This window comes from Mauremys reevesii, linkage group 1 (genome assembly GCF_016161935.1).
Source record: "Mauremys reevesii isolate NIE-2019 linkage group 1, ASM1616193v1, whole genome shotgun sequence".
NCBI classification, from domain to species: Eukaryota; Metazoa; Chordata; order Testudines; family Geoemydidae; genus Mauremys; species Mauremys reevesii.
The window spans coordinates 230,004,308-230,018,719 of NC_052623.1; the positions used below are offsets into that span (position 1 = coordinate 230,004,308).

Genomic DNA, 14,412 nt, shown 5'->3' on the forward strand with positions numbered 1-14,412 from the left:
GCTCATGTTCAGCAGATTATCAACCATCACCCCGAAATCATTTTCAGAGTCACTGCTTCCCAGGGTAGAGTCCCCCATTGTGTAAATATATCCTATAACCTTTGTTCCAAGATGAGATAGAAACAGGAGACAGACTTGTTGAAAGTCTTTAGGTAAGGATAAAAGGGGTAAAAAAAATGAGGGTGATGTCATGGTAGGGGTCTACTACAGACCACCTAGGGAGGAACTGGTTGAGAATTTGAGAGTGGAAGGCAGCTTGGGTAAAAGTGATCGTGAAATGGTAGAGTTTGAGTCTAAGGAATGGTAGGAGGGAAAACAGCACAGTAAACATAATGGATTTCAAGAAGGCAGATTTAGCAAACTCGGGGAGTTGGTAGGTAAGATCCCATGGGAAGGAAGTTTAAGGGGAAAATCAGTTCAAGAGAGCTGGCAGTTTTTCAAGGAAACATCATTAAGGGCACAAGAGTAAACCCTCCTATTGCATAGGAAAGACAGGAGGTATGGCAAGAGACAACCCTGGCTTAACCAGGAGAGCTTCAATGATCTGAAACTCAAAAAAGAATCCTACAAAAAGTGGAAACTAGGTCACATTATAAAGGATAAATATAAACAAACAACACAAGCATGTAGGGACAAAATTAGAAAGGCCAAGGCACAAAAATGAGATTAGATTAGCTAGGGACATAATGGGTAACAAGAAAACATTCTACCAACCCATTAGAAGCAAGAGGAAGACCAAGGACAGGGTAGGCCCATTACTCAATGAGTGGGGAAAAACAATAACAGAAAATGTGGAAATGGCAGACATGCTAACTGTTTTTTTTGTTTCAGTTTTCACCAAGAAGTGAAACTTGGTAGTGATTGGACATCTAAGAGAGCGAACACCAGTGAAAATGAGAAGAACAAGTTAAAAATTATTTAGAAAAGTTAGTTGTCTTCAAGTTGCTGTGGCCTGATTAAATACATCTTAGAATACTCAAGGAGCTGACAGAGGAGATATCTGAGCCATTAGTGATGATCTTTGAAAACTCATGAAAAACAGGAGAGGTTCCGGAGAACTGGAAAAGGGCAAATATAGTGCCAGTCTATAAAAAGGGGAATGAGGACTACCTGGGGAATTACAGACCAGTCAGTTCAACTTCAGTACCTGGAAAGATAATGGAGCAAATAATCAAGCAATCAATTTGCAAACACACCTACAAGATAATAAAGTGATGAATCATAGAATATCAAGGTTGGAAGGGACCTCAGGGGGGTCATCTAGTCCAACCCCCTGCTCAAAGCAGGGCCAATCCCCAGAGAGATTTTTGCCCCAGATCCCTAAGTGGCCCCCAAGGATTGACCTCACAACCCTGGGTTTAGCAGGCCAATGTTCAAACCACTAAGCTATCCTTCCCCCTGAGTAACAAGGAGGATGGATTTGCCAAGAACACATCATGTCAAACCAACCTAATAGCTTTCTTTGACAGGGTAACAAGCCTTGTGGAGAGGGATGAAAGGGCAGATGTGCTATATCTTGACTTTAGTAAGGATTTTGATACTGTCTCACGTGACCGTCTCATAAACAAACTAGCGAAATACAGCCTAGATGGAACTACTATATGATGGGTGCATAACTGATTGGAAAAGCATTCCCAGAGAGTAGTTATCAGTGGTTCACAGTCAAACTGGAAGGGCATATTAAGTGGAGTCCCGCAGGGACAAGTCTTGGGTCCAGTTCTGTTCAATATCTTCATCAAGGATTTAGATAATGGCATAGATAATACCTCGTCCTGCCTTGAGTGCAGGGGACTGGACTAGAAGACTTCTTGAGGTCCCTTCCAGTCCTACACTTTTATGATTCTATGTATATATTTACATTTAGCCATATTAAAATGCATATTGTTGGTTTGCGCCCAGCTTATCAAGTGATCCAGATAGCTCTATATCAGACCTGTATTCTTCATCTGTGTGTCATCTACAAACTTTATCAGTGATGGTTTTGTTTTCTTCCAGATGAAAGAACCTGGTGTACTGTTTTCGCAAGACTCAACAGGGCATCCATCTTATTTGCTTGATGAATTCTTCCAAACTTTGCACATATAGAGGTAGCCAGGACAGGGATTGTACTTCAGCCACTTGGACTGAAATTTTTGATGCCAGGTATCCGCCTCAAGTTGATTTATTTAAAAGTTTCAGCTAAATTAGTTCAGCCATTTGTAACAGATATTTGTAACAGTTTAGCTACCAGTAAGTTTCCACAGCAGAATGTAGCACAAATATAAAGAATTCTGGATGTAAAACATTCTATATAATATACCTTATTTGCTATTAGCTACTTTCTTATCTTAATAGCACAATACCCTTTATTCAATCTCACTGTAGTTACATCAGTAAATCAATTTACATATTTAGGTTAATACTAGGGCTGTCAAGCAATTAAAAAAGATTAATCGTGGTATTAATACTAGAATACCATTTATTTAAATACTTTTGGAAGTTTTCTACATTTTCAAATATATTGATATCAGTTACAACACACAATACAAAGTGTACAGTGCTCACTTTATATTTATTTTTATTACAAATATTTGCACTGTAAAAAACAAAAGAAATATAGTAGGTGAATTTAAAAATACTAAGTATTGTATGGCAATCTCTTTATCATGAAAGTTGAACTTACAAATGTAGAATTATGTACAAAAAAACCTGCATTCAAAAATAAAACAATGTAAAACTTTAGAGCCTACAAATCCACTCAGTCCTACTTTTTGTTCAGCCAATTACTTAGACAAGCAAGCTTGTTTACATTTGCAGAAGATAATACTGCCTGCTTCTAGTTTACAATGTCACCTGAAAGTGAGAGCAGGCTTTTGTATGGCACTGTTGTAGCCGGTGTCGCAAGATATTTACATTGCTAATGCGCTAAAGATTCATATGTCCCTTCATGCTTCAACCATCATTCCAGAGGACATGCGTCCATGCTGATGACAGGTTCTGCTCAATAACAATCCAAAGCAGTGCGGACCAACGCATGTTCATTTTCATCATCTGTCAGATGCCACCAGCAGAAGGTTGATTTTCTTTTTTGGTGGTTTGGATTCTGTAGTTTCTGCATTGGAGTGTTACTCTTTTAAGACTTCTGAAAGCATGCTCCATACCTCATCCCTCTCAGATTTTGGAAGGCACTTCAGATTCTTAACCCATTGGTATCTTCTTTGCATTTTGTCAAATTTACAGTGAAAGTGTTCTTAAAATGAATGTGTGCTGGGTCTTCATCCGAGACTGCTATAACATGAAATATATGGTAGAATGCGGGTAAAACAAAGCAGGAGACATACAATTCTCCCCCAAGGAGTTCAGTCGCAAATATAATTAACGCATTATTTTTTTTAACAAGCATCATCAGCATGGAAGCATGCCCTCTGGAATGATGGCCGAAGCATGAAGAGGCATATAAATCTTTAGCGCATCTGGCATATAAATATCTTGCAACTCCAGCTACAACAGTGCCATGTGAACACTTGTTATCGCTGTTTTCACTTTCAGGTGACATTGTAATTAAGAAGTGGGCAACATTATCTCTCAGAAATGTAAACAAACTTGTTTCTCTTATTTCTTTTGTTTATCATTTATCATTTTTACAGTGCAAATATCTGATAAAAAATAAATATAAAGTGAGCACTGGACACCTTGTATTCTGTGTTGTAATTGAAATAGGTATATTTGAAAATGTAGAAAAACATCAAAAATATTTAATAAATGTTCATTTGTATTCTATTGTTTAACAGTGCAATTAATCATGATTAATTTTTTTGAGCTAATCTCATGAGTTTACTGTGATTAATCGACAGCCCTAGTTAATACATCTGTTTGCAAGAGCCAGTTTCATGGTTGTTAGTACAATTCCATTCCTTACGTGGTGACACTACCATTGCAACATCAATAGCATAGTTTCACAAGCATTGTTTTTCTACTTCACTTATGGCCTAGTCATAAAGTACTGTGGGACTTTGGTTCATTTTGGTCAACTCAATAAAGCATTAAGCAAACTGATATTTTTAGCAGTGTGACATGGCCAGTGGTGTTGATTCTAAGGTACAAGACCAAAATCTTAGAAATCTTTTGCCAGTTACACTAGTGAGATACAGCAGTGAGATGGCTAGAGCATAGTACTGATCTGTATTAAGGCAATCCCCTAGAAATAATTATGACTTCAAAACAGGGTGTGCTTACACCTGTGTGCTTCCAGTTACATCTAAATTAAAGGTGGAGAAGCAGCATACATTGAACCCTGAAATGGGTGGAATTGAGGAAAGCATTAAAAGCCCCTCCTGTATCCCAATCTGGGTCAATTGTCTATATTAACATAAAAGAAGACATCCACTATAGTACAGCATTGGCCTGGATAACAATTTTATCAGGAGTCTGAAGGATCCTGAGAAGTTTACAGTCAACTCTGTGAACTTTCCCATCAATGTCTGCAGCCAGAGATCCACACAAAGGAGCAGATCACAGGGCTGCTGGTTCTCAAGCATTTCCTGACCATTCTGCCTGAGGGAATCCAGACTTAGGTCTGGAAATCTCATCCACAGACTGGTGATGAGGATCTGGCCCTGGAAGAAGATTTCCAGCTAATTCATCAAGAATCTAAGAGACTTGGGCAACAGGTAAGGAAATTTAATCCTATTAATTCCAAGGAGGAATGAGTGTAAAGAAGTGAGACAAGAGAAGAAGAACGACATAGTGAGGGAGAGGAAAGCCATGTATGTGAATAATGCAGAATCAGGGGTATAATGCCCATTGTTTGTCCTCAAACAAATTCTCTGCAGTCTAGGATGTGCCCTGTAGTTTACTGTTCAGAAAGAGCCTAGTGAATGAGTGCAGCTGCATAGCCAGGAATGATTGGGGTATGAAAGCTGGCCATCTGAACTATTTTAGTCAGGGGCAGCTCTAGCTTTTTTGCTGCCCCAAGCACAGCAGTCAGGCTGCCTTTGGCGGCATGCCTGAGGGAGGTCCCCAGTCCCGCGGCTTTGGCGTAACTGGCGCCGAATTGCCGCCAAAGCCGCAGGACTGGCGAACCTCCCGCAAGCAAGCCGCCGAAGGCTGCCTGACTGCCGCCGTCGCAGGGACTGGCAGGGCACCCCCCGCGGCTTGCCACCCCAGGCACGTGCTTGTAGCTCTGGTGCCTGGAGCCGCCGCTGATGTTAGTACTGACTTTGGTCTTCCTGAGAAGGAAGTCTAGTCTTTAGTGATTAGTGTGGGATCTGGTAATGGGATACATGTTACCAGTATAGCAGAACCATGTTTATCCAAGCCTCCATTATCTGGCTCTCCATATTAACCGACCAACCATCACACACACAGGAATATGGGAAATTGATGTCACCTTGGCAACACTACTGTAACCATCGCAGCTTTTCAGCCTTGTAAAATGACCATGACTAGTAAGTGAAAAAGTGTAGTACTGTCATTGGATGCTAAAATAGAGATTATTAATAAAATAAAAAGGATAGTCACTGGCAAAAATAGCCCAGGATTATAACATTGGAAAAAGCACAATATTGGACATCAAACACAATACCGAGCAAATTCTTAAATACAGAATGAATAACTCTGCATCCCGAAAGAAAATAAGCAATTGACGGACTCTGGTCTGGATGAAGCCCTTTATTGGTGGTTTATACAGGCGGGAGAGGAAGGTATTCCTATTAGTGGTCCTTTACTATTTGAGAAGGCTAAGAGCTTTAATCAAACTTTAGGAGAGGACGCATGTTTCTCTGATAGTCAGCGATGGCTCAGTCAGTTTAAAAAGCCTAATGACATCTGACAACTGATTATCAGTTTTGCATTTTTATAAAATTGTACTGTTTGTGATGTCATACGTAAACCAACTATATAGAGATGGTGCCTTGTGTAATATTAAACAGACTTTGTACATGGTCCTTATAATGTTCAGGGTTAAAAAATAAAGCGTGTAAAAATGATCAGTACAACTTGTTAAAAACTCAGGTTGGTTTTCCTGTTAATAAATGAACAAAACGTTCTTGTTTTCAAGAATCAAATGCGTTGTATATTCGGTTAAGGAGATAACAAGGGAGCTATGTTTTAATGCTTTTCTGGGAGGGGTCAGCTAGCTTAAAAGTGATGCCGCATCTTAAAATAACGGATAGAAAGCTCTTTGCCCATTCTCCTGACTCTCTGAATTTTTGATTATCCAATCTGGCCCCAGTCCCAATTAGATCGGATAAATGGGGTTCTACTGTACTTGGTAGTCCAGTATTGATGGCTGGGAGGCCATATATGATCCTAAGAGAGCTCAGTGCTGATCACATAAACATCTGGACTGTGAACTGGAAAAGGAGAATTTCCCAAAGCACAGAAAAGGAGGAAAAAATACCAGTGTGGGTTAGGAACCAGAAAGAGAATGAGCTTCACAATTCAGTACAGGCAGAGCTGGTAGCAGTGCCTATAGTTAAGTTTGCCCAACACTTTCCATTAGAAGATTTTGTTTTCAGTTGGTCTTGATCTTTACATACTTCTACCACTTGGACTGAAATTTTCCATGGCAGGTTTCTGCCTCATGCTATTTTTTTTTTTTTGGAAAGTCCCAGCTAAAATAGTTCCACCATTTCTAAGAACGATGAGAGAAAGATACGTCATTTTGTCCATGTTAAGAAATGCTCAAAGCTGCTTTGTTGAGAAGCTCTAGCACCTCCAGGCGTTGGCAAAGGGACTTGAAGTCAATGGGAGCTGCACTTTGAACATATAAAGTGCTACATAATCCTAAGTACTCTGAAAAATCAGATCCTAAATGTCTCAAATTGGGCACCCAAAATTAATAGACACTTTTGACAATTTTGGGCTTTAATCTCTCTGTGCCTCAGCTTGCCATCTGTAAAATGGGAAAAATAATAACCCATCACCTCACAGAGGTGTTGTGAAGATAAATTCGTTGATGGCTGGGAGAGACTCAGATATTAGAGTGATGAGCACCACAAAAACAACCATGAGGAAATGAACAATTCAGTATTTAATGCAAGCTTTGGATGGTGTGTGATAAATAAGGTGAGGAGCCACACGTTGAATGCTGAGTATAAAAAGAAATATTAAAGAGCTACCCATTTCATGAGCACCATCCATCCATCCATCCTGTGCACTGAATGAGGTTGGGTCCTCTGAAAAAATAGTACAAGATCAAGTAATTAAAACTGCATCATAATGCACTGAGGTTGCACAGGGAGCCTTAACTCTTGACAGTTCGTAACTTTGGGGTGCTTGACTTTGCCACCTTAACATGCTTTTAATGTAGGCTCTTTGTTTTTGTTTGTTGTATGTAATTGTATTTAATATGACCCTTGAACTAGTGAAGTCTCTGTATCTACTTTTTTTTAAAATACCTGTCTCTCTCCCCATAACCAATCCTGTCCCTTTTCTTTGCTTCTTCCCCAACACCGCTTTCTCTACCCCCTTCCTTTCTCTTTCCACCTCACTACATAAAACAGGTCCCAAATCCTGAACTAGAAGAGCCCCTGCCTCTGGATCCTGCCAGCAGTGTTGGGAGCATTATGCCACCCTCAATTTGCTGCTTCTGTCTTCCTATCCTCATTACTCAGCACTGGGTAGTGGGATTGTCATTGGAGGTAGGGTCACTTATTAGTTCACATGCTGGTGACGTTCCGTGATGTGGCTGTGTATTTCAGACAGGAGGCATAGGCTCATTTGGATGAAAGGCAGCTTTACAGGGATGTCATGAGGGAGAATTATGGGACTGTGATCTCTCTGAGTAAAGATTTATTTTCTCTCATTCCATAGAAACTGTGTGGTGTCCTGGTGCCAGGTCTGCTGTGGCTCTTGGTTCTTCTCTCATGTCCTAGGCCTGGTCTGTACACACAGTTTGCACCAGTTAACTAAAAACTTTTAAAAAAATTAATTGCTAATTTACTGAGTTAAGCTAAATCAACACTGAAAAAATTTACAGCTGTGTGAAGAGGTTTGCACTGGTTTAACTAAATCGTTTTAAAAATGGATTTTAGATAATCAGGTGTTTTCTGTGTAGACAAACCCTTACACCCCACCTTTCAAACTTTCCACACCCCATCTGTTAACCTCTGTTCACACCCCTCTTAGTGCTGCCCTAGGACCAATCAGCATTAAGGGGTGTGACATATGTCCTGCCACTGAGCATGTACTGTGGGGCACAGTTGGGCCTTCCAATGGTAGGTCCCTCCTCCCCTGGATCAATCAGCTCTGAGATGGGTCTGAAAATCACATGTCTCTGTCTCCCAAGACCCTGCCCCCGAGGCACACATCACATGTATTTGATTGTTTTTCCAGGGGTGAGCCAGCCCTCATGATCCCTTCTGTAGCCTGCCCATGCTCACCTCTACCAGTCTGTCTCAATCTAGGCCCTGCATAGTGTTGCCTGATTTAGGGTGTTAATAATATTAATTTGGATAATATGGGTTTTAGGCTCGCCAATCTGTTTGATCAGATAATAAAAGTTCTTGTCCCGAATCAGGCTCCACAGAATTTACAAAGGACCCTCGGGGGTATGACAGGAAGGTCACACTGAGGCAGATACAGCCATAAAGACTTTTTATTAAAATAAATGAAGTAGTAATTAAATGGTAAAATAATCAGAGTTACAAAGTTACAATTGCATTGCTGCTATTCAAAAGATACATATGGTAATATAGTATTAGATGCTACAAAGCTTTGGTTAATATACTCACACCCTTTCTTGATAACCTTGTGGTTATCAAGGCACAGGACCAGCCTCGCCTCTGGTGGTTCAGGTTTCTCAATTCTTGAGTGAGAGATGCAGTGCTTAGAAGAAGCTAACGCTAAGAGCTATCAAAGCTAGCTTAGACTTTACTTAACTAACTTAAACTTAAAATCAAAACCTAATAAACAAATTAAGAAAAAAAGTAGGGAAACCAAGCTTAGCCTCGTCCCCTTGGAAGTTAGAAAGTTAAGAAAACAAGTACAGCCTACTAATGGTAGTAGTTGTCATAGATAGAATAGAACAGAATACTCTAGAGAGGTGGGTCACCTCTTTTATAGGGCACAAGTGCCGGAAATCCTTCCTCCTATGCCCAAACTTCATTCCTCGCCCACAAAAATGTTAGGGTACACTTACTCCATAGGCTAGTATGTTTGTGCGTATTGATGACATGTACATCCATACCCGTTATTTTGTTCTTTAGTCATTTCAGTTCTTTCCTTGTGGTGTACCTGTTAAGTCTGTGGGTACATACTTGGACCACCCCTCCCTCCGCATGCCATTCTTCCATGATCGATCTATCTATCTAGGTAAAAGGTCTTGGTGTTGACTTGCTATTTAAGTGAAAGGTCTCAATATGTAGGTCAACTTTTCTATCTGGGTGAAAGGTCCCAGATATAGATATACTAACTATACTTCACATGGCAAAGGCAAATTACTTCAGAAATACCAACAAGCATAAAACAGATAATTAATAAACTTGCACCATACAGATTTGAATCTAGCCTTATAGGAAAGACAAGCAACTCTGAATTATCTCCAGAAATTACAGTCACCATTCCATATGAATAAAGCATCACACTTTCTTCATTGGGTTCTTATCCCAGTTGGGCAGAGATGCCAACTTCTTAGAGACTTCCCCCTTGATGGGCCAGCCCCAAGCCACAAAGAAAGGGGCCAGATTCTTCTTCACCTGCCGAGAGAACTTCTCTGCCCACAGGTTCATCTTGGAAGGGTTGTCTGTGGGGATGTTAGACATTGTCTGGTATTCAGAGAAGAGTTGGATGAAAGGTTCCCAGCCAAAGGCTTCCTGCAGCTGAAGAGCATGAAAAAAAACAGCATTAAAAGTGCATCATTCTCCGCTAAGGTAACACAAAAGACACTGCACCTGGTACCATGTTATGAGGATCACTGACAAAACCTACATTTATTGCTAATTAAACCTCATGACTATTACATGGTTATCTGATCATGATATCATTTTGGGGTAAGGTACTGAAATTATATTTCAGTGATCAGAGTTAGGGGTGAAGATGGGGAGGGGCGATTTTACAGTGTATTTCTACTCTGAAAAGAGACAGTTTAAAAAAAACAGTATTGGTATGGGACTCCAGGCTTATTTTTCCCCAATAGTTTCAATATCCAATATGCTCAATTTACTAATAAAAAGATGTTTTGTCTCTCTACCAGCCCCCCCCCCAAACACACCTGAGCTAGGATCTTTCCTTTTCATGCATCATCACTAATAAGAAAGAATAAGAGTATATACAGATCCAGTTAAGCCATCATTAACACCTGTGCAACATCATTGTCTTTAATAGATTTTCACATGTGTTACCTACTAGAACATATACACCTCTGTTGGGGCTGACCACAAGTTACCTTGGGCTGTTGTTACAGCATGGTTTGGGGGGAGCTAGTAGTGAATTGGCTTTGACCAGCTGGCCTGGCTTGCAGCACCTCAGCTGGATAAACAAATGAAGAGATAAGGAAGGCCTGAGAATGTTAAGTGTTGGAATAGAGAGCAGCAGTGTCTCCTGCCAAAGCCTGCTTATGGGCGAATACGCCTCCCCTTAGAAGAAGGTGGTGATAAAAGCAGCTATGAGAATTGCTTTAGATGAACAATCTAAATTGCTTTAGATGAACAATTGCGGACCTAGGCCTTGTGGGTGCCCAGGAATTCCCCATGCTGGAGCAGCATCTGCTATGAGCCCTCAAGGACAAGGCTGGAAGGTTCGGGACTGTCCGTAGCAAAGGGGTGTAAGAATTGATTCTTGCTTGCTTGGTTGCTGGAAAGCATGTATTTAGTAACACGTGAAGGCTGGGAAGTTTATTATACTTTGGCAATAGAGCCAGTTATACTTATGCACCTGGTGTGGCTTCATTGAGTATATCCAAGTTGTTGGCTTGACAACCTTTGATGATGCATAATTCACCTTCCTCTCTCTGAGATGTTGCTGATTATGCCCTTAAAAATACCCTTAAAATCTATCCCTTAGTCACTAAAGTGAGGGACTATAACTCTGCCTGCACACAGGGAGTGTGTCTTAGAGTTAGAAGGTCTTTTTTATATAGTTACTTTTCAGAAACAATTTAACCTGCATTATTAAATGTGCTAGTTGATGTGAATGTGCCAACACTGCCCTCTACTAGACACACTGAAATAGATCTGTAATTCTATGTCAGTATGTTGTGCTGAGGCCTGTAGAATAAATAAGCCGTTCGGTGAATGGTGAGTCTTATTTAGCCCAAGCAGGAGGGGCCTGAATTTTGAGGGTGAAATTTTTGAGTTCTCTCCCCCGGCTACCACCTGCTTCTATGGTTGTGGAACATACAAACCAGGCAGCATCCTTTATAGAATCATTTGCATTCAGACACATTCTTATGAATCTCTCTGTGTTACCTGCAGGTAGGTCTCCAGTGCAGTCCAGACATTCCAATCCTTTAGCTGGGCTCCTTTGCCAAGGTAATCGCTGATTCTCTTCTTGCGGTTCTTCAACTGTAGCTCTTCGTGGGCTCTGTCCCTGGGGATCCCCAGCACCTTCTCATGCACGTAGACAGACCACAGGTTGCAGGTGGCTTCAGTAGTGTGAGGGGGGAATTCCCAGCCTGCCCGCTGCTGGTTGTGTCCCAGCTCATGCATGGGACCCCAAAGGCCATTCGTGTGCATGTATTCCATGTTCACCAACTCCTTTACTGAATCCAAATGACACATGATTGGGTAGCCAGAGTGCATCCAGCCTGGAGGGGGGAGACGGGGCCGACAGTCAAGGTGAGACCTCAGCTCAAGAAAGTTGTTTTGTATTTTTTAGAAATTGGCAAATAATTCGCAAAGAACAATAAATCGGACCAATTAAACCCTTTGTTGTGGTCTGGAATTATCCTCTGGATAGCTCCTCGAATTAATTCCTTAGTCAGTGTTACTGGATGAATACTTAAAACAAGTCAGTGTGAGTATTTGATAATCAAAATTTGATCCATGTTGTGATTGGTCAGATAAGTCATCTTGTTGTAAATGCTGTACCTGTTTGGGGGTGTATGTGCAGGCCCTTCCACTGAGAATACTCCCATGTTAATATGAGAATTTCAGTTTCTGCACAGATTCATGCACACCTCTCTGAAATTCACTTTCCGTGACCTTTTGTGACAGTGAAACTCAAATGCTGATGGAAATCACAGCCAAGAGATGCACAAACACCACCATGGAGGATGCATTAAAGCAATAGAGCTGATATTCATGAACATTTTTGTAGTGGTGTCCCCAGATCTAATGTTTTTATTGTATTTTAGAATGTTTTAATACCGTGTTCATTATACGGCTCTTTAGAAATAAATGGTCTGAGTGTCAGAGATGCCAATCCCCTCAGTTTGCAGGGGGTGGGGGGAGGGAACGGGGGGAGAAAAGGGGGAGGGCAGTGTGATTTAGTATTGATATTTCATTTCTTTGTTACAGTCAATTTCAGCATGAAGAAAGGTGCTGGATTGACAACTGTGGTTGGATAACAAAACACTCAGTAAATCCACAAAAAAGACACAGCCTGGGCAGGGGAAGAACAAGCTTCTAAATTACACACCACCTCCTCTCAATTGATCTCAATTTCTTGGCAGGACCACCCCTTGTGGTGAGAAGTTAGTTCAGTCTTCATGATCCAGTCTATCCTTGGCCTCTGATTCTCAACACAGGGCATAAATAATTCTAATCATGATGGTTGTTTGTTGGTGTGGACTGGACTGACATCCACCAAGTAATTTCAGATAGACCACTGAGTCATCCTCAGATGGCACTGAGTCCTGTAAAATGCTGCATGCTCTGGCCCCAGTCCAACAAAGCATTTAACAATCAGCAGGAGCATAATTGTACAGCTGGACAGGGATGTATAAGTAGTGTGATGAAATTGACCAAGAGACATTTATAGTGGTGAGATCTACTAACGTAGAATATAGAATAGTCTTCTTCAAAGGAAGCTCCATGATTGGAGTCATTTAAATCTAGGAATGAACAAAGGACTAGAAAGTATATTGTAGGTGGAGGGGGTTGAATTACATTTGCTAAACTACAGATCTGCTGAAGTTCGGTTCACTTACACGTAACTAAGCCAGTCACAGCATTTGCTACTTTGGAATTTAGAATTTGACAGATATCAAAAGCTTACAAATGGCATTTGTATAGAGCATTTGCCAAGGATCAGGGTGGGTATTCAAGCTTCAGAATTGACCAGGCAGCTCACTAGTGGATTGAATAAATGTACCGAACATTCCCAGTTTCTAAAATCCTTCTATTAATAGCATATATTTTTCCCTCTCGGTATTTTGACCATCTCTAGCTGTGTAGAATAATTTTGCACTGGTAAGGAGAGCTGCTGTACTGTGAGTTGGGTATGACCAATTCCTTTCTCCCAGCTTCTAGAGTAAACTGAGGCAGGAGCTGACAGCTCGAATAAGGGTATGCTTGGGAGAGGATCTTCACTATAAATAGAGTTACACTGTTAGAGGGTCCCACTGTATTCACCACATTTTGTGTCTTGGTGAAAAGCTCAACAGAGGTTAGTGACTTTCCAAGGTGTTATAGTGAGTGGCAGTGGAAGAACCAGCATTGCAATTAGAGTTCCTGGCTCCCAGCCTCCAATTGAATCCTTTACCCCAGAGTGTCGGTCTTTTGCCTTTTATGGAAATACACCATACTCACCGGCTGAGATCTGAACATCTGCTACAATCCTTTCTGGCCGAGGGAACGTGGCTCCTGTAGCAGCCAGCTCAGCTACAGCTGCCATAATCCGCTCCCAGAGGGTCAGCAAAGGCTCTGGATCGTCTATGGGACGGATGCTGTCAGCAGGCACCGTTAAGATGATATTTTGGGTAGCTAGTTCGGCCCACGGAGCTGGATAGTGATGGATGCAAGTCAGCCACTGGCTCTTAGATGTCTTTCCTGCATCAAGACGGGAGAGAGAGACTAAGTGCACAAATCCCGTGATGATTTGGTTCCGTGTCAGTTGGGTATAGCTGATTTCATTTGATATTTTAATATAAATTAAAATACTTGAGGCCCTTGGAAGCCTTAAAGATGAGCAGAAGCTACTTAAGTAACCTCATGATTTGATTTGATTTATTATTCTTTGTCCTCCTCCCCTCTTTTTTTTGGTTGCATTCTCTCAAAGATTGATCCAAAGTCCATTGTGGTAACTGGAAACCCGCCCACTGTATTCATTGGTTTGTGGACTGGGACCCTGTTGCATCTTTTTTCAATTTAGATTGCAAGCTGTTTGAGGCAAAAATGATCTGTTATTCTGCATTTGTACAATACCAAGCACAATGGGGCCTCGATCCTGATTGGGACCTTCAAGAGCTGCTATTAAACAAATAATTATATTTGACTTTTCCCTTTTCTAATTAGTGTTATAGTTAACAGCCAGAAATGATAAAATAAGTGT

General features: G+C 41.0%; 1 protein-coding gene and 1 long non-coding RNA gene across 5 annotated transcripts in view; one reads left to right on the forward strand and one right to left on the reverse strand.

Annotated features, from left to right (window-relative positions):
- The first annotated feature begins 1,934 nt into the window (after positions 1-1,934).
- On the forward strand, positions 1,935-13,676 carry LOC120395335. Of its 3 annotated transcripts, XR_005592601.1 has the most exons (6): positions 1,935-2,142; positions 4,467-4,649; positions 9,705-9,851; positions 11,394-11,450; positions 11,797-11,934; positions 12,438-13,676. It is a non-coding gene; the product is annotated as an uncharacterized LOC120395335 (long non-coding RNA). The 3 variants fall into 3 exon arrangements; XR_005592602.1 differs by lacking the exon at positions 11,394-11,450; XR_005592600.1 differs by lacking the exons at positions 11,394-11,450; positions 11,797-11,934.
- LOC120395334 (TRPM8 channel-associated factor 2-like) overlaps positions 9,561-14,412 on the reverse strand; it is a 72,166-nt gene continuing 67,314 nt past the window's right edge. For both annotated transcript variants that reach the window (XM_039519655.1, XM_039519654.1), the window contains exons 8-10: positions 13,671-13,910; positions 11,388-11,725; positions 9,561-9,800 (exon numbers count right to left, since the gene is read on the reverse strand). In XM_039519655.1, coding sequence (XP_039375589.1) covers positions 9,561-9,800; positions 11,388-11,725; positions 13,671-13,910 — 818 coding nt within the window. The remainder of the gene's footprint in view (positions 9,801-11,387; positions 11,726-13,670; positions 13,911-14,412) is intronic.